This window comes from Tenrec ecaudatus, chromosome 8 (genome assembly GCF_050624435.1).
Source record: "Tenrec ecaudatus isolate mTenEca1 chromosome 8, mTenEca1.hap1, whole genome shotgun sequence".
Lineage (NCBI taxonomy): Eukaryota > Metazoa > Chordata > Mammalia > Afrosoricida > Tenrecidae > Tenrec > Tenrec ecaudatus.
In genome coordinates, this window is record NC_134537.1 from 93,841,990 (window position 1) to 93,862,606 (window position 20,617).

The 20,617-nt window shown below is 44.7% G+C and overlaps 1 protein-coding gene across 5 annotated transcripts in view; it reads right to left on the reverse strand.

Annotated features, from left to right (window-relative positions):
* Positions 1 to 20,617, reverse strand: part of PSD3 (pleckstrin and Sec7 domain containing 3) — a 527,311-nt gene that overhangs the window by 45,817 nt on the left and 460,877 nt on the right. For all 5 annotated transcript variants that reach the window (XM_075556571.1, XM_075556567.1, XM_075556568.1 and 2 more), the window contains one exon: positions 13,833 to 13,903. In XM_075556571.1, coding sequence (XP_075412686.1) covers positions 13,833 to 13,903 — 71 coding nt within the window. The remainder of the gene's footprint in view (positions 1 to 13,832; positions 13,904 to 20,617) is intronic.

The following is a 20,617-nucleotide window of genomic DNA, read 5'->3' on the forward strand; positions in this document are numbered from 1 at the left end:
CAGTAAATGGAATAAACTGGGTCCTACATTGTCTATTCCTGATTGAGGGGGAAAAATGAAATTAGAAGTATTTTTGATAATTTGGTGACTCCCTCTCCTTTAAGCTATAAATATTTCAGTTGGATATCTTTTTAAAAGTAGGCAGCTTTTTTTATTAGCTTGCTTTCAATTTTTATATTTATGTATTCAGGTAGTATACATATGATGCCCCCTGGCACAATCCAATGGTGCAGAGGAATCAGCCATGGTAGGGGGACTATGTCTTTGTTGGCACTAAAACACTTTGCCTCTTCACCATTCTTTTGAAGCTATGAGCTCTTGAAACGATTGATAGCAAGCTGGGAAGTCCTACATGCGATTGCTATGAGTCAGAATCAACTGATGGCAGAGGTCTGGCAAGCCTTCTCATCTGTGTGAAAGGGGCCACTGAGATGCAGCAGACCTCTTGGCACTCTTCCAGTCAGGGCTCAGACTTTGCTAGGACACGGGAAAGTTCCCAGGATAAATCTGGGGGCGCATACCAGGAAGTCAGCATCTCTCGATTAACAGGCTTACACGGCCACTGGAAGGGAGTTAAGAGACCACATAACCACCAACAGTCCTTGAACCTTAAGATGGTAGGACTCCGACTTATTATCTGAGGGGGGAAGAAAAACCAACAAAACCTTTGATGTATCAAATGTTTTTATCAGTTAAAAAAATATCACCACTCACTCTTCCATCTGGCCCCCCACCCCCACCCCACTGCCACTAACATAGACATCAGGGCTCTCATTGGTAGAGACTCTCTCCAGATTTCCTTTCACTTCCAGTCTTTACCAGAATGTCTGCTAACAGCAGCACTGGTATTACTGTCAGAGACCAGCTCATCTGCACCTCCCTCTCCAAACCCACTGTCAACGTCATGTTTTCCTCATGACTGGGGAGGGTGTCGTGTTGGAAGAAAGGGAACGGGGGAGGGAAAAGAGGTAAACAGAAAAACACAAGGGGAGAGAAAATATTGCCCAAGAAATACCAGTGGCACCATGAGTTTGCTAATCACAAGAGTGGCAGTTCAAACCCACCAGCCCCTACAAGGAAGGAAGAGAGGCTGTGTGCGACAGTACAGACTGACTGTCTGGGAAACCATACACAGGGTCACTATGAGAAGGATCCGAGCAGGTGGCAGTGGACTTGGTTTCCGAGCACGAGTATGTCCAGAGCCAGCCTATCATACATTTGAGTGACTGGGATCAAAGCCATACAGTACTGCATATATAGATAAAAAAATTTTTTTTAATCATTAGGAACCAAGATAATCATTCTCTGTTTTGCTGGCACTTAAATGGGAATTGTGTTTCATCACAAAGAAGCTTCAGATCACAGACAAAATGTCTCCAACTCCAGAGATGAGCTATGTTTCCGGCTGCACTATCTCTATGAATTGACAGTGGTTTTATTTTGTTTTGCTTTTTAATTGTGATTATGTCTAAACTTTCCTTTGCAAAATGTTGACATTTCTTTGACGGGCTGAGGTGGTCATCATAATTCTAAGCAGAGAAACCCTAGATGTGACCACCATTCTTCCACAGGACACTTAAGCAGTTTCCCTATTTTTGGAGACTGATATGAGAGGGTCCTTTTCAAAGTGTGAGAGGGCACAGAGCCAGCAGCTTCACAAAAGAAAATGGAAATGCCCTGAGCAGTTACGCATTGGGCTGCGATCTTCAAGGTCAGCAGTTCGAAACCACCAGATGTTCCTCAGCAGAAAGACGGAGCCTTCTACTTCCATAAAAGTTCTAGTCTCCGAAACTCACAGAAGCAGTCCTACCCTGTCCTGTAGGGTTGCTACGAGTCTGCATGCATGTGGTGGCAGTACACTGGTTTGTTTTGAGCACCCAGGTCAACAAAAGCAGAGCAGGGCCCCGGCAGGTTTTGTGGTGGTAGTGGTGGTGGTCCCGGCACACTCCAGCATTTGACTCATCGAATCGGGGGCAGTCACTGTCATCCTAGTCTGGATGGCATCAAACCATCAGTGCTTTCTTCCTGCCGGTCCCAGGCTCACCCTTGATGTGACTCACCTACTCGCCAACCCGACCAACACTCCTCTCCTACAGGAGCTTTGACGACAACATTAGGAGCTGGTGGGACAAGAAATCTCTGTTCCAAGAGCCCCAAGGCATAGAAAGCATTCTGTATTCAGAGCCAGGTGTGCTGTATTACTGGCGCACGACACTAGAGCTTCACCGAATGCAATTAGTTTCCACGTTTTAAAGATATGGTAAAGACAGATATATTAATATTTAAATAGCTGTTTTCTAGACCCTAGAGATCCAAAATGTTCAAGATCCTGGTTTGAGGAATACAATCTATAACCAACTGAATTCTAAGCAACTCACTGCCATGCACTAATCAGCCACCTACACCCACCACTCTTAACTAATTCTTCAATCACCTGGCAATTTAGCTTAGAGCTGGCATTGTTCAGTGATGTCACAACCAAGTGGCAACAATACCATTAAAAGACAGGTACAAATAGGAACTGGAAATACAGGGAATCCAGGACAGGTGACCCCTTCAGGACAAGCGGTGAGAGTGGTGATGCCTGGAGGGTGGAGGGAATGTGGGGTGGAAAGGGGGAACCTATGACAAGGATCTACGTATAGCCTCCTCCCTGGGGGATGGACAGCAGAGAAGAGGGCAAGGGGAGACGTCGGACAGTGTAACATATGACAAAATAATAATAATTTATGAATGATGAAGGTTTCATGAGGTAGGGGGAGTGGGGGGGAAATGAGCAGCCGATATTAAGGGTTCAAGTAGAAGGCAAATGTTTTGAGAATGATGATGGCAGCAAATGTACAAATGTGCTTGACACAATTTACGGATGTGTGGATTGTGATAAGAGTTGTACGGACCCCCAATAAAATGATAAAAAAAATAGCTTCCAAAAAGGAAGGAAAAACAAAGATTTTATGTCAGAACTGATAGGATCTGACCCAACTCACGCTTTAGAGATCAAGAGAGACATTTTCTGAAGCTGTATGCTAGCAAAATCTGGTCTAAATATTTGGCTGACAGACAACTCAGTCACTGGTGACACACAGATATGAAGACAATATCTAAATATGTCCACAATGACAGACTTTTAGGACTAACAAAAAGGAATCACTTTGTCACCAATGTATAGCCATTTCAAAGTTTTGAAGCATATATAAATCAAGTGGCATGTTAAGGTGATAGTATCAGACTCTTGGGCCAAAACTACCTTGATCCCATTCGTAATCACACCTACAAATCGATCATGTATTTCTTGGCCTGAGCTGGTAGGGTGGGTTGGCCTGGCGTGGTTGACCAGCAATGCATTGTCATTCTGCCGCAAAACTGACACACTCACTCTACCATGACCACCTGTGGTAGCTGGTCATTTCGGGTACCTGAAGCCTGAGGTAGTTTGGAATGAGCGCAACAAATTAAATTAACCTTTATTCTGGTCCTCTCTTGCCAAGACTACTTTAGCGAGTTCTAGAAACTGGAATTAGCTGTTCAATTTTATTCCATTTGTCTTTTCTGTCAATTTTCACCTATATAATCAATTTATATTATGTCGAGTTGTATTTTTTCATGAGAGGAATTAATTTAGAAGGCTCACGAACCATTTATTACACGAATAAGTCTTCTCATCCACGATTACTTTTCTTATAGCTCTCAATATGACATTCTGCAAATGGCTCTGATATTGAGATCATGATACATGCTGGGCTTTCATTTGGCTTAAAGGCTACGGGCAAAGGTGATTCAGTATCATTAAGTGAGGAACAGGAAGAGTAATGGGTGAGTGGTGGTGAAGAGGACTGTGTATGACCTGGAGAAGCAGAGAAGGGGCTCTGGATAATATCAGAAACTGTCTAGGAGAAAGGAAAAAAAGAAGAGGATTTCATGTATTTTATTTGAGAGAAATCAATAGGAAAAAAGAAAGCAATCCTGTCGCCGTGACGTTGTTGTTGGGTGCCACTGAGTCGGTTCTGAATCACAGCGACCCTGTGCACAACAGAACAAAACACTGCACACGGACCTGCGCCCTCCTAATTGTTCCCGTGCCTGAGCCCACCGATACATCCCCCGTGTCCATCCATCCCCTCGAGGGCCTTCCTCATTGCTGCCGTCCTTCCACTTTACCAATCATGATGTCCTTCTCCATGAACTGGTTTCTCCTTACATTATGTCCCAAGCATGTAAGATGAAGTCTTGCCATTCTTGTCTCTAAGGAGCACTCTGGCCTTACTTCTTCCAACACAGATCAGTCTGTCCTTTTAGTGGCCCATGGTACTCTCAATATTCTTCTCCAGCACCACCATTCATACGAATGTGTTCTACGGTCTTCCCTATTCAAGGTCCAACTTACTCATGCATATGAGGCAATTTCATGTATCTGCTTGAGTCAGGCACACTGTAGTCCTTAAAATAAAACCCTTGCTCTTCAATACTCTAAAGAGATCTTGTATAGCTGACCTATCTAATGTAATACATCTTTTGAACTTTTGGTGTTGCTTCGACGAGGATCCAAGTCAGACAACATTCTTGACAACTGCAAACTTTTCTCCTTTTAGCATGCTATCTGTTGGTCCACTTGTGGGGATTTCGGTCTTCCTTACATTGAGTTGTGATCCATACTGAAGGCTATAATCCTCGATCTTCATCGGCAAGTGTTTCAATTCCTCCTCACTTTCGGCAAGCAAGGTTGTGTCACCTGCATGCTGCCGGTTGTTGCTTCCTCCAAGCCTGATGCTGCACTCTCCGTATAACCCGGCTTCTCTGATGACTTGGTCAGCATACAGATGGAACACGTATGGCGAGGGGACACAACCCTGATTTTACACAAGGCAGTCTTCTCCTGTTCTCATCATCCCGTGTGCAAGTTCCACCTGAGCACAGTGAAGCGTTCTGGAATTCCCATTCTCCTCAAGGTCACCCAGAGTTTATGATGGCCCACCCAGGTGAATGCTTCTGCATAGTCAACGGAACACAAGACAACAACTCTGGTAGTCCCTGCTTTAAGCCAAGATCCACCAGACATCAGCAAGGACATTCCTTGCTCCAGGCTCTCGGCGGAATCTGACTTGAACTCTGGCAGCTCTCTGTCAGTGTACTGCAGCAATTGCCGTTGGAGGATCTGAAGCAAAATTTTACTTGGGTGTGCTATCAATGATGTTGTTCTACAGTTTTTAGTATAAAGTTGGGTCACCTTTCTTTGGATGGGCACAAATATGGATTTCTTCCAGTCAATTGGCCAGGTCGCTGTCTTCCAAATTTCCTGGCACAGATGAATGAGTGGTTCCAATGCTGCTTCTGCTTTCTGAAAGTGAAGTGGGCATTCCTAATGAATTACATGGCGGACACTGCTACAGCTCAAAGCCAAATCCACTGCCACAGAACTGATTCTGACTCATGCTGTTAGGTGCCATCCAATCAGTCCCAGCTCATAGGCACCCTATGCACAAGAGAATAAACTGGTTGTCCCCACGGTGCCAATTCATCTTGTCAAGGTTTTCCTTCTACTAAGCCTTGTGTCTTTCTCCAGGAACTGGTCTCTCCTGACAACGTGTACGAAGTACGTGAGACAAAGTTGCCCCCATCCTTTTCTCTAAGGAGCATTCTGGCCATACTTCTTGTGAGACAGATCTACTTTATCTTTTGGCAGTGTATGGCACTTTCAATTCTCTTTGCCAACACCGGAGTTCAAATGCATCAATTCTTGGGGGGGCCGGGTGGGGGGCGTCCTTAGTAAATGTCAAACTTTTACATGCATATGACTTGATTGAAAATGCCATGGCTTGGGTCAGGTGCACCTTAGTCTTCAAAGTAACCTTTTTGCGTTCATCACTTCAAAGAGGTCTTGTGCATCGGATTTACCTAATGCAATACATCCTTGGGTCTCTTGACTGCTGATTCCATAAGCACCGATCCAAGCAAGATGATTATCTTTGACAACTACAATCTTTACGCTGCTCATCATGATAGAACCTAACTGTCCAGCTGTGAGGATTCTGTTCTTTACATTGAGGTGTAATCCACTCGGAAGCCTGCAAGCCTTGTTCTTCATCAGCAGATGTTTTAGGTCCTTTTTGCTTTCAGCCAGCAAGGTTGTGCACTCTGCATAACCCAGCTTAGCAAGCTTCCTTCAATAATCCTGATGTCGCATTCTTCTTCAGACAATGCAGACCCTGAGGATTTGCTCAGCATATAGCAGGAATACATATGGTGAGAGGCTACAACCCTGCTCACATCTTTCCTAATCTTAGCCATTCAATATCCCCTTGAACGGTTCCTAGAACTGACTCGTGATCCATGTACAGGCTCTGCATGAGAACAATGCAGGGTATCCATAGCTTGTGATGGTCCACAATCAAATACCTCTATATAGTCAATAAAATCCAAACAAGCATCTTTCTGGTATTCTCTGCTTTCTGCCAAGATCCATCTGACATCAACAACGATTATCCTTTTTCCCCACTTCCTCTTCTGAATCCGGTGTGAACCTCTGGAAACTCCCTGTCAATGTACTACTACAATCTTTGTTAGATAATCTCCAGCAAAATTCTATGTGCATGGAATATCAATGGCATTTTTCTGTAATTTGAGCACTTTGCTGGATCATGTTTGGAATGGGTACAAGTATGCATCTTTTCCAGTTAGTTGGCCAAGTTGTTGTCTTCCACATTTTCTGGCATGGAGGAAGGAGTACATGCTTCCAGTTATTAGTCAGCTCACTGAAACATTTAAATTATACCATCCACTCCTGGACCCTTGTTTCCCCTTACACTTTCAGTATAGCTTGGGCTTCTTCTTTCAGTGCCACTGGTTCTTAATCGTATACTACTTCTTGACATGGCTGAATATTGACTAGTGCTTTTCAGTATGACTCTGTACTTTGCTTTCATTGTCTTTTGAGGCTCCCTGCATTATCCAATATTTTGCAATAGAATCTTTCAATATCGTAAATCAAGGCTTAATTTTTTTCTTCAGGTTTTTCCCCAGTATAAGATCTACTGAGTTCTCACCTTTTCTTAAAAAAAAAAAACAAAAAAAAAAACTCGAGGTCTTTCTGACTCAGGACATTGGTAGAATTCTTCAATTTCTTCATCATTGGCTTTAGTAGTTGATGTATAAATTTAGCTAATGGTTGTATTTATTGAATTCCCTTGCATGTTGATAGATATCATCCTATCACAAACAACACTGTACTTCAATACAGTTCTTGAAGTGTCCTTTTTGGCAATGAACACAAGGCCATTCCTCTGACTAGGTAAATTATATGATTTTGGGATTCAAAATGGCCATTATCAGTCAGTTTTAGCTCACTCAAGCCTAGAATATCAGTCATTTTACATTCCATTTCATTTTTTAAAATCAAATTATTAGGGGCTCATACAACTGTTATCACAATCCATGTATACATCAATTGTGTAACTTCTAATTTTCCTAGATTCAGACATCATACATTCCAGGTTCCAATTATTAACTGATGTTTGTCGCTGAAGGTCTCAAAGGCTTTACTCCACCCACCATGGCCGACTCTCCTTGGAGCAGGCAGCTCCTCCTTGTCAGTTTGAGTGCCTTCCAACGTGAGGGGCTCAGCTTATGGCCCTTCCTCTCAGAGTGCTGCTCTCATCCACTGGCTGTTCAGTAACGGACCATGGTTTGATGCCAACCATAATGGCTAATTCCTCTACAGTGGGCAGTCGATTTCTTTTTATTGTCTGTTCTTAGTCGGGAAGCTCTGCTGAAACCTGTTCACTTTGGGTGACCTGTTGGTAATTCACATACCAGTGAAACAGCTTCCCGAATCATAGCAACACACAAGCCAACACAGTATGACAAATGGACAGACCTATATACAGTTTCTGAGGCTATAAATCTCTATGAAAGCAGAAAGCTTCATCTTTCTCCCATGGAGCAGCTAGTGGATTTGAACCACTACACTTGTGATTTGCACTCCTTGGTTTACCAGGCAGTGCCATCAATGATTATGTGCAAAACTCACAGGAAGAGATCAGCTACCCATGTGTTGGGGTGGGGACAGGTGGGAGTGGAAAGTGTGGGTGCCAGCTCCAAGCATCTAACTGCATACTGGGGATTTCCTTGGATTATTCGGCAGCCACCTTGAACTCAATACCTAAAACAGAGTTCTCCCTCCCTGCTGCCTTAGTTCAAGCCAGCCAATCAATTTCTATGCCCCCAACCTTATCTCCCACCAATCCACCCTATCCTGCAGCCAGACTGATCTTTCTGTAATATGAATGCGATCCTATCACTCCCTAGCTTAAACCGCTTCAATAGCTCCACATTGCTCTAAGCCCCAACTCCTTACCAGGCTTTCTTGGCCACTCACAACCTGCCTCACATACCTTTCGTGCTCCTCCAAGCTTGCATCTTGACTTGCTTTGGCTTCTCACATCTCAGCATCTAGGTTTCTCGAGGTCTGAATCCTCTCATCTGACCTACTTCTATTTGTCTTTTCATCTTCACTGTCTATGAACTTGCCTCCTCTGTCTTTGGCTCATTTATTCCCCACCCCCTTTGGAATGCGTTCCCACAGCACACTTCCCTCTCTGTCACCGTTATTGGATGAAAGACGTGGAGACTGTTTTCAATCTGGTGATCTGTTCTGATAGTCAGATGTAGGGACTATACCTTGCTCACAGTCACATCTCTAGTGTGGAGCATTCTGGGAAAACTGGCAGAGCTCTAACCTTACAGGTGTGCTCAGCACTGATTTGCTTCTGACCTGCCATTCTGGCCTCCTGTACCAGCAACACGTGTGGTCCTACACAGTTCCAAACATTGTACAGATGTCAGCATCCAGCTAGTAATGGGTGCTTGGGAAATCTGGGAGCCATGAAATGATTGGGTTACTGACATTTTTTGTGATGCCTCCTGGTTTGAGGACAATAAGAATATCTAAAAAGTGGTCTGCTTTGAACAAACAAACCAACTTCAGGAGGTTAGACAGTCCCGATCTTCAATGAAAGAGTGTGTCAAGTCAGAAGAGTGTGCTGAGAAGAGGGCTGCCACCCATCCCTCTCATGAGAGCAGCAGGCTATAAAGAAAGAAGGTATTGGCACATGCTGTATGTTAACCGGGAGTTAGTTGAATGGTTGGTGAGGTTAAAGTTAATGAAACGCCCATCCCCAAACAGCTTGTTTGAATTCTAATAATAATTGGAAGGGTTATACGCTAGAGCTTTAATGTTTATCTAAGAACATTGAGGTAGTGAGTTTATTGTGCCAACCTGGCTGATAAACACAGGTGGCGTTAACTGAAGGGCGGAGGGATAAATGACTCAGCGAGCCTCGCCTTTCTAGTTCTCGGGTCTCTTGCTTTGTGATGGTTGGGCCGGGGTGAAGTTAACTTAGCTAGTTCCTAGTTCCCTGCTTTAGCTTGAAAGGCTCACTTCCTGCAAGACATCCCTGAGGAGAAGCCACATGGACCTACCACAAGTCATCCCTCATCCCTGGGTGCTAGAGCAGCCAAGTGAAGACCCCTGCCAGTGCTGAGATGCTGACACGTTCACTGACTCGGCTTTCCTCCTGCAGTCGGCGTCATTACGTCTGTTTGTGAGATGGAGGAGGACTTTGTGGAATGGTGTCGGACATATGGGTTCATGTTGGACTTGTGGGCTTGGGCAGCACTGGGTTGGGATGTTTTCTTAATGCGCACTTAACCTTTATATAAAACTCTCTTACACATGAGTTTCTGTGGATTTGCTTCTCGAAAGTACCCAGACTAACACAAACACCCTAGAGTGAAACAAAATAATTCTAGCTTGCCTCACACAATTTTCACAATCCTCAGTGAGTGAAGCAGTGCCTGAGCCTCAGCCTCTCAATGAAAACAACAACAACGAATTGTAGACCAGATCATCCTATATAGTTATGAGGCTTAATTGGGAAAATAAATCCCGCAAAATCAAACGCTTACAAACAGCCTTTGTCCTGGCTGCATGATCAATGAGAGGCTCAGGAGGCCAGTCCTCCCACCTCCTCCGTTTGAGATGTCATGCTGCTCCCTCCCAGGGAATGGCTGTTCTCGTACATAGAAGACAGAACAATGCCTTTTACGTTTCTCTTCCACAGAGGGATTTGTATAGTATATTTAGGTCTCTGTCATGCAGAATGGGTTCACATTGGCTGGGAATTAAATTCAACTCCACATGTACATATCCTGTGTGGAAAGTGGATACGCTCCCACGGAACCATGGATGCTTCTAACTGGAAAAATGTGGGAGTACTCCATGAAGAAAGGCGAAGTACCTATTCCTACTGTTTCCGGGCAGCACAATGTTCCAGAGGTCATTCTGCAGGGAAGGTCTCACAGCAGATGCAGCAGACAGCACCGGTACTAACTCACTGTTGGCATTTGGCATTTTCAGATGCAGATGCCTGTGTCTGTCGCTGATCCATCGCCGTCGAGTAGACTGTACTCACGGCAACTTTATAAGACAGGGAAGGATCGCCCCACGTGACTTCGAAGGCTGCAGTTTTATGGAAGTACATGGTCCTATCTTTCTCCTGCAGAGTGGTTGATGGGTTTGTACGGCCGGCTTTTCTGTCAACTGCTGAGCACTGAATCAGTGCACCACCAGGGTTCCTTAGATTCCATAGGGTCTTCCTGGCAGTATAGTCTATCTGCTTATCTGCTCTTTGAATTGTTATGCATCAGGAGGAAATGCATTAAACAGCCAGGATACTGACTGGATGATACCTATTCCCACTAATGGCGGAGCCAGTCTCTGGGATCTGTGTGAGGCGTCAGGGGAGACGTGGATAGCCATGTTGACATTTTAAGCATCTGTCATCACATGCTTTTGGGCTTGTCAGTTTCTTAAGTGCATTAGTAACAAGGAGTAGCGATAACAGAAAGGCAACAGAACATGGGTGCCCCTTCCCTGGCTGAGGCTGATCCTCAGAAGATATAGGCTAGCTTTTTTTATTGCCTTAGATAAACTGCCAAGCTGATCAACCTGAAATATAATTCTCAGGGCTCCTTTGAACTCTCCTACACAAATTTCCTTAGCACCAGGTTTTTCTCTTTAAAGGAGGAATGCCACTCAATTTTCCCCAGCCTGCACGCTTGCATGTTTCAGAGGTACCAGAAGAGTGGAGAAGATGTGATTGAATCTTGGGGCTCTGATTAAAAAAAATGCTGATGCTTAAAGCTCCATAAAGCTTCCCCCTTTTCAATGTTTAGTCCCTTCTCTTCTAGATCTGGAGGAGTCACCTTCATGCCAACACACCCATCTGAGGGTGAGAGCACTGAGCCAGACAAAACTGGGGAACTGGAAACAGCACCCCTCTCTCCTCCACTGTCAAATGCTGAATGCAAAAGTGTTCCCCTGCCCTTCCCTAGCCCACCCTGGGGCTGAGTGGGTGGGAATCCTGTGGTTAGGTGTTCCATGAAATGCTTTTACCAAAACAGCTGCTCCGCTTACAGAGATTTTAGAAATAATGAGAGAAAGTAACTAAGAGAATGCAGTGGATGCTGGGGAAACCACTGTGAGAGGTAACCTTGAATTTCAAAGGGTTGCTCCAGGCAGAGACAAAGCTAGCGGGGCAGGGCCAGCAGAGACCCAGCATGCACACCCATGCTGCTTTCACCCGGGCCAATGCAGTTGACTTAGAAATAAGGAGCTGAGCTGACTCCACAGGGAAATGAAGTCTACACAAGACGGATGCGCACCTTGAAACAGGGCTAGTCTCCCAGTGTCAACAACAGCATACACTTCCTGCTTTGTTCCTCCGAAGCAGTATGTAAACGCAAGAAGAATATTATTAATCATTTTCTTTAGACTGTCTTGTTTCAGCCAAATCTATTGTGTGCTCAGTGAGAGCTGTTACAGAACAGAAGCGCTGGCCCACGAGGAAGCATATGGGCTCTAAGGCCCTGAGGTAGTTGGTTTATTGGGCCAACCTGGCTGATAAACACATGTGGAGTTAATTGAAGGGCAGAGGGATAAATGGCTGGGTGAGTCTCGCCTTTTGTGTTCTCAGGTCTTTTTGATGGTTGGAGTAGGATGCAGCTGCCTTAGCCAGTTCTCTGCTTCAGCTGGCAAGGCTCACTTCCTGCAAGACATCCCTGAGAAGCACATGGACCTACCCCGATGCAGCCCTGGGTGCTGGAGCAGCCATGTGGAAACCCCTGCCAGCGCTGAGATGCTTACACGTTCACTGACTCAGCTTTCCTCCTGCAGTTGGCAGCATAGAATGTGTTTTGTGAGATGGAGGAGTACTTTATGGATTGATGTTGGACATATGGGTTAGTGTTGGACTGTGGGCTTGGGCAGCACTGGGTTGGGATGTTTTCTTGATGCGCTCTTACCCTTTATATAAAACTCTCTCTTATACATATGAGTTTCTGTGGATTTGTTTCTTTAAAGTACCCAGACTAACACAGGCCCCTCGCCTGATCTGTTATGAAAGGGAGACAAGACAAGCATCTGCATTTGATACTGTGCTCTATGAATGAAACAATTTGGGGGAAAAGTGCCCATAAAGAGAAGAGGAAATTTTAAAAATGTTCCTTAAAAGGGCTCCCTGTAAATTCCCCTAGAGATCAATAAAGTGAGGGTGAGATTGCGGCCGGAGACCTATTATCACCTGCCACTGGTAGGGAATAGACTTTGGTACAAATTTCTGGAAATAATTAATAAATTAGAAAATAATGTAACCTCTGCCACTCCTAGCTGTCTCTCTGAAGAGCAGAAATGTTCACAAGACATAAGCACTATTACGTATGATTGTGACTAAGCAAACGAGAATGTGTCCACAAAGGAGGACAAGGTTAAACTATAAGGAATAGGTTTGAAACAACGCTCTGCAAGCATTTGAAAATACACGCTTTCATGAATCTTATGAGGCAAGAAGAAGGGTGGGGGAGCTTACCACTTTGAATTTCATCAGCCAGGGTTTATGATAATAAGTGACTAGGGCAAGATGCCCACACTATATTATGATTCCACCTTTATTAGAAAATCATTTCCTATTACTCACCACTGAGGGTAGTGCTCTATGACCAGCCCAATGGCTGTGCCTTTCCTTCACCAAACGCCAAACTCCCTGCGTGGACTCAATGCTGACTCACAGTGGCCCCCTGTGGCTTCTAAGACTGCAACTGTTTACAGCACGTCTTTCTACCTTGAAGCTGCTGCTGGTGGTTTCGAACTGCTGACCATGGGGATTGCAGCTCAATTCGCAACCACCACACCACTAACCCTTCATGTCCAGCATTCCAGTCAGCACCCGCAGGGCGGCACTCCAGCAACCACCCTGCAACAGGTCAAAACCCATGCACTGCATCCTAAACCAGCTTCCAGGCTCCAGGAGGGAAAGGAAGGATCCCGGCAAGGAATGACCTGGCATGGATTTGGACGCTTTTAGGTACAAACGCTTCAGAACTCGGGTGAAAATGCACGGAATTCCGGTTTCAGGCAGGAGCTAAGTGAAGACAAATAATAAATGAAGGGTGTAACTTGGTGTCTACAGTACCGGATCCACTGCAAACACAGACTGCCACGGGGCTGTATCTGTCCAGAGCACAAGAAGTCTACCTTAGCAATTTATGTCCAATAAAACATGGGCGTAAGCAGAGCACAACCCAGTCATTTCACTGATCACATACATCCAAAGGTATCATTTCGTTTCACCACTACATAAATCAATCAATAGAATTTAAGCGTTCATTACACAGTTTCACAGGTGTCTGACGTTGCCTTTGTATATGACGAATGTTTCTCTGAGAACTTTGTTGAACTGTTGTTTCACTGAGACTCGTGAGTTTTAGTTTTAATATTTTACCTTTTGCAAGTACAGAACTGTCCCCTTCAGCACAGCATAAAAGGTTTTCCACCCTCGCTTTCCTCTGGGAGCTAGAAAGGGGGAAAGAAAAGGACAATTTTATTTGAGAGCAATTAGTGTTTCAGAAAGAGACTCAAGGGCCCGCATGTGACTGCGCTCCAACATAGGTGGCATATTGGGCACAGACCTCCCACCAACAGCTTACCCGTCGGTGGAGTCTTACTCTCTGTACACGACAGGATTTTCCAGGTACTACTACTCATTTAACCCTCCCAGTAACTCTGACGGATACATGACTATCGTTTACATACAGATGTGAAAATGTAAGCAAAGCCAAGTCTTCTACTTATGGGCACAAAACCGGGCCTTGCTCCTCTAGCCGAGACAACGTAGCTGCACATCAATCCAGAGAAAGCTGAAAAGGCTATCTAGAAAGGATAATAAGTGTCAAAGTCTGAAAAGATTTCTCTGTAATGGATGATCAGACCGCTCTTAGCATTTCTCTCACAGAACCCCCTCAACCAGATTCTACCTGTAACGGTCACCTCCCTAAACACCACACACACCTCGGCTGGGGGTCTTGCTGCGTGGCCATCAGGCTGCCTCGTCTTTTAGTCTAAGCGATTCACTAGACCGTGAATCAGCGGAGGCCACAAACCTCTCTCATCATTCTACTCCATAGAGCCTGCACAGAGCAGGCAGATACTGGGCACTCTTGCAATAACCCTCCCTATTTCTGAACTCCTTCAGAAGCCCCTTTTATTGGTTCTTGAGTAGAGAGGAGGCCTCTATTGATTTATGTAAGCGCATCTAGACTGTCCTCCATAGGTTAAGAAAAACAGGTTTTTACAGGCAGTTGCTGGGCTCGGAATGAGTCTTTAAGTTGAATTTGTAGGTAAGTCTGAACAGGGCCTGCCAACTAACAGGTTGGTGGTTCAAACCCACCAGCTGCCCCTGCCTAGGGAGAAGGGAGGGTATCTGCTCTATCAGATTCACAGCCTTGGAAACGCTAGATAAGGTTGCCATGAGTCAGAACTGACTCCACAGCAGTATGGGTAACGGAAGACGTTACTGCCCTATCAGTGACTGGAAGCAGCATGGTTGCAACTGACGGGGGCTGAGGAGGACGCTGTGCATAGGGACCGAGTGAGAGATGTAGGCTGGATTCAGAAGAGGCCGCAAAACAAGCGATGCCACTGCTGAGAGCAGATGGAGCTTGGCTCAAAAACAGAAAATACCAGAAATGCATGGATTCAATCATTTCACAGTGAGAATAAACGTGGTTGTTCTGAACTACATAGCAATACAGTTCCACATCAATAGGGAGAACTCTGTCTTTTTGAGTCCCAGTTTTAGAGAGTTGCTGTCTTTCAAGTCGGGCCCTGATCCAATTACCCTACGTTTTCACACCAGTCTTTACATCTTTTTGAGAAGACAAAATACATTCCTGCCCACCTGAGGTACAAAGGTTTTCCTGTTAACACCAAACCAACAAACAAAAAACAAGGCTCAAACTACCTGATTTTTCAGGTTTTCAGGCAAAAAAAAAAAAAAACAACCCTCTGGGTTGTCTACTAGTTAACCTTTAAACACGCACACTTGCTAACAAAGGATGAAAAGCATATATTATAACCCCCCCATATGAAAAAAAATAGATTTAACATGGCCACATATAAAATTGATGTAAGCACTCAATAGATGCTAAGCAAAGACACCCCCAATGCAGGACCCGCCCGGCAGGAAGTGACACCCAGACTGTCCAGAGCAGACTTGAAGCAGTCAGGCACCGGGCAGATGCACCCTACAGGAGAGACCAGCTACCAGATTGTATCTTGTCTCACAACCACCTTCTCATCCATCAGCCCCAAACTTGTTCATTCAAGAAATTCGTTGCCATCACCCTCACTCCCTCAGGATTTCACCTTCTTCACTTTCCAATGTGGATAGCCACTTAATTTAAAGCAAAGCCCTCACTTTCCCGAAGCTAGTTTAAATGACACTTTGAGATTCCCTTCCATTTGAAGAATTACCAACCGATACATTCCTGGATTTGGAAGTTCCCATTACCCCTGGATTCATGTAGACCAGTGGTTCTCAACCTTCCTAATGTCACGACCCTTTAATGCAGTTCCTCCTGTTGTGGTGACACCCCCCCCCCCCCCCAACCATAAAATTACTTTCGTTGCTACTTCATAACTGTCATTTTGCTACTGTTATGAATCGGGCAATGCTTGTTGACCCCAAAGGGGCCAGGAACCCCAGGTTGAGAATTGCTGATATAGACGCTTACACCTTTATTATTATTGTTCAATCCTAGTAAAAACAGACCCCTAGGATTTCTCTGCCTGCAACACAGACTTCAAAGCACCCTTCTCCCTGAGGGAAAGGGATTCAACTGTCCATTACAGTTTAAAAGTTACTTTTGTAACTTCCACAGAAGCATAAAATGTAATCCTGCCTTGGTCTCTGTTACAATTTAGTTGTTTAACACTTAACTGAAACAACCTGTAACCTAAAGCTAGTGCACCACAAAAGTGGGCTGGAACATTATTCCAACAGCAAGGTACTATGATCATCTCCAATTTTCAGGTGGGACAGTGTGGGTGCACCCCAGTGGAGCACCGGGAGCACTGTGACCCGAGCAGGCAAGGTGATTTTCTAGAAGCAAGTTCCTCTCGCTCGCCCTCTGCCTGCCACTGTGGGTGTGGCGCCCGAGCGAGCTCAGTGTGGCCCACAGTGGGGAAATACTAGCAAATGAAGTGCAGGGCGATCCCTCACGAGAGCTGCAGACTGGGTTCAAACTGGTATCATCGCACACCTGTTACTAAGTACTTGAGATCTCGAAAATAGCTGTAACGGTAGTTACATAATGAACAGCATCTGAAAGGATGATCGAAGAGATTGTTGACTAGAAAAGCAATGTATTCACTGCAAAGGTTTCAGCTATAATACCCAGCGCCTTTGTGGAGTTTCTCACCCGTAGCAACCGGATCTAGGCTTTGTAAATCTCTATGGGCGTAGGCAGCTTCACCTTTCACCCCTGGTTAGCAGCACATCACTCACCATAGGAAAATGATAGACCTCGTGTAACAAATATGGGCTTAGAGGGTTGGCATTTACTGTAAGAATATTTACTGAACTTAATAACAAGATATTTTGTGTCCGACAGTGCTTTCATGACAGCTTTTAGAATTCATTTGCATACTGAAGAACCAAAGATAATCAATAGCTTTCACTTACAGAAATAATCCAATCACCTGTAAAGAATGTTGAAAGTACCATGGACTACTAAAAGGACAAACCAATTTCTCTTGGAACAAGTATGGCCAAATACTTTATAGAGGTCAAGACATTGGCTTCACGCACTTTGGACAGATTGCTGAGAAAGACCAGTCCCTGGAGAAGGACAGCATACGTGGTCAAGCGGAGGGACAGCAGAAAGGAGTAAAGGCCTCCATGAGAGGGATGGACACAGTGGCTGCAATGGTGGGCTCAGACAAAGGGACAATTGTGAGGACGGTGCAGGACTGCGCAGTGCTTCCCTGGGCATGGGGTCGCTATGGGATCAGAACGGACCGGATGGCAACCAACAACATCTGTTATCTCTTCCTTCTAAAAGGGCTTCAAACTGGTTCAGATGAGTCCAGTAAATGGCCAACATAACAAAAACAGAACACAGCTGATTTTTAAAATGCGAGTGCACCGAAGAGAAAGCTGGAATGGGAAAAGTTATGGGTTGAGTTCCGAAATGGGAGCTTTGGAAGAGGCACAGTGAACTCGGAAACTGATGCAGGAGACTGGACGATGGCCCAGACTGTGGAGAGTGACACATATTGAAAGGGACATGAGCCAGGCACTACTCACTGTTTGCAGCTCTGCCTGCATATGAGGTGACTGAAAATATCATGTCTTGATTGGTTCCTTTAGTGAAGGATTTCTTAGGTGAAGATTATTTTCTACTTTTCTTGTATGGGTCAGGGTAGAACTGTTAACTTTGGGGCTTAGATCACCTGGCCTTTCTCCCTAAGTGTCCCTCCGCTTGACACACAATGTAAGGTCCTGGTGAGGATCGAAGAAAAATCCTCAACAAAACTCAAATTCATAAGAAAGAAACACAAGTCTCAAGGGAAGCATTAGACCACAGAACTAGTGGATTTTTAAAATATAGCCTTTCTTCTAGCCTGACACCAGAAGAACTAGTTGGTGGCTGGCTCTCACCAGGGACACAACAGAAAATCTTGGTTAGAATGGGAGGAAACGATATGACTCAGCTCAACTTCAGAAGACTAGACCGGGTTTAGGATGGTGCTGATAGAGAATAAGGAACCCCAAACGACTACCACCCTAAGATACTCTTGTCCTTGGAATGGCAGCCACCCCTGAAGGCCACCTTTCACCCAAATAGTAGGTTAGCTTATAAATCACAAAACACATGAGAAATAGGTTTCAACGACACATGACCAAAGAGTTACCATCTATCAAAAGCAATGACGAGAAGGTAAACAGGGGTAGGGACACTGGGTGGATGGATGAACACCGGACAGGTGTGGGGGGGGGAAGAATGCTGTCACACTACAAGTGTGGCAGCCAACATCAGGGAACACTGCTGAAAGAGAATCTAAGTTACTTTATATATATATTTACCTAAACTCAATTAAAATACCTTCAAAAGAGAAGGCACGGGAAAAATCCATCACATTAACTGAGCACCTATCCTGCACCCCCCTGGGTATTGGGTTAGCACGGCATGTTCTTTTTGATCTCCACAGCTCTTTGAGCAGGCTTACCTGTGTCATAGGTCATACGGATGTCTCGGTTATTAACCACATCTGCACTTCAGGGAGGTAGACTGCTGATGAGCTGCAAGTTGAAGGATTTCGAAACTACCATACAGGGCAATTCAGGCGACAGAAAGTGTACAGATGAGAGAGAAATTTATTGGGGTGATAGTCCTTGGCAATGGTCACATGAGGTGATGACAGAAAGAGGAAAGGAGATGGTGGGGGCGGGGGTGGGAGGGAGGGAGATGCAAGATGGGTGCTTTCTCTAATCTCACACTCCAGGACCTTCAAAGCTTCCCCGCCCCCAGTTACAGAGCTCAGCCCTCTCAGGTGCCACTCACCCTACCTTTTTGGAGAACATGGCTCTAATAGGAACAGTCCTTTGTCCTAACTCACACTGACCCACTGTGCTTCCAGTGGGTTTTTTTTGTTTGTTTGTTTTGTCGAGCTCTGCTCCAACAGTTGGCTTGTATGGGAAGGACCGAAACTCTGAGAGGAAAGCATTATTAAACCTGCTTCAAAGATGGGCTGATATTTGAACTATTGCAAAATCTTCACCATTATAACCCAAGGATGCTGTTGCTATTATGTCTTTATTATTATTATTTCATCATTTTATTGGGGGCTCTTACAGCTCTTATAACAACCCATACATCCATTGTGTCAAGCACATTTAGACATATGTTGCCATCAACATTTCCAAACTATTTTCTTTCTACTTGATCCCTTGGTATCAACTATTTTTCCCTCCTTCCCCCTCCCTCATGAGCCCATGATAAATTAAAAATTATTATTTTCACATCTTATACCACCCAGGGTCTCCCTTCACCCATGTTTCTATAGCTCATCACCCTGGGGGGCTGGGAGGGCATTAGACATCGATCATTGCAGTTACTGTGTCTTTCTTAGGTGTCTCAGGAAAGTCATTTGGAAACATTATAAAGCAGGAGATGCATACAATATTTTGGTTTCAACTATAGTTGCCACTGACTGACAGTTAAATGCATTTCTGGGAATCAAAAACAGGTGACCCATCAACTTACAGAAGGGTCACAAGGAAGAGATGAGCCAGTCAGGGTGCATATAACACCAATGAAATATACAACTTTCCTCTACTTCTTTAATGCCACCCCCCCCTCCACTATCATACCTCAGTTCTATCTTACAAATCGGACTTGACCAGAACATGTACATTGCTACAGATAAGATCCCACAACACAGGGAATCCAGGACAGATAAACCCCTCAGGACCAATAATGAGAATGGAGATACCAAGAGGGTAAGGGGAAGGTGGGTTGGGGGGAAGGGAAATTAATCACAAGGATCAACCTATAACCCCCTCACAGAAGAATGAACAACAGAAAACTGGGTGAAGGTAGATAGCAGATGAATATGGAAATAATAATTTATAATTTATCAAGGGTTCATGAGGGAGGGAGGGGGGGAGAGAGAGGGAGGGGAAAAAAGGAGGAGCTGATATCCAGGGCTCATGTAGAAAGAAAATGCTTTGAAAATGATGGTGGCAATATATGTGCAAACGTGGTTGACACAATGGATGAATAGATGGATTGCAATGAGAGCTGTAACAGACCCCAATAAAGGTATTTAATGAAAAAAAAACCCCAAAACAGGTAACCTTCTTTTACAACGAGGAAGGGATGAACTATTCCTAAGCAGTAAGAGCCAGCAATGAGCAGTGATGGATCTGTTGCAGAAAATTGGGTTGTTTACTTTTCAGCCCACCAAAAAATAAATGCTTTGTGCCAACCTTTAAAATTCCATTCCAGACACACTCCAACGTCACTGTTTCTCAACGGAAGCACTGACTCTGCTTAAGATCACAGGGTTCTTTTGTCCTGTTTCAAAGACCACACGGGAGTTCCCTCTATCGTCAATCACCCACGTTGACTGCTCTTCACCCGGGGTCTCTGATGATCTTCTTTCTCCAAGCTTAATAGCAGAGCAATAGAGGGCTAGAAAGACACCGGGTGCACACACCGGCTG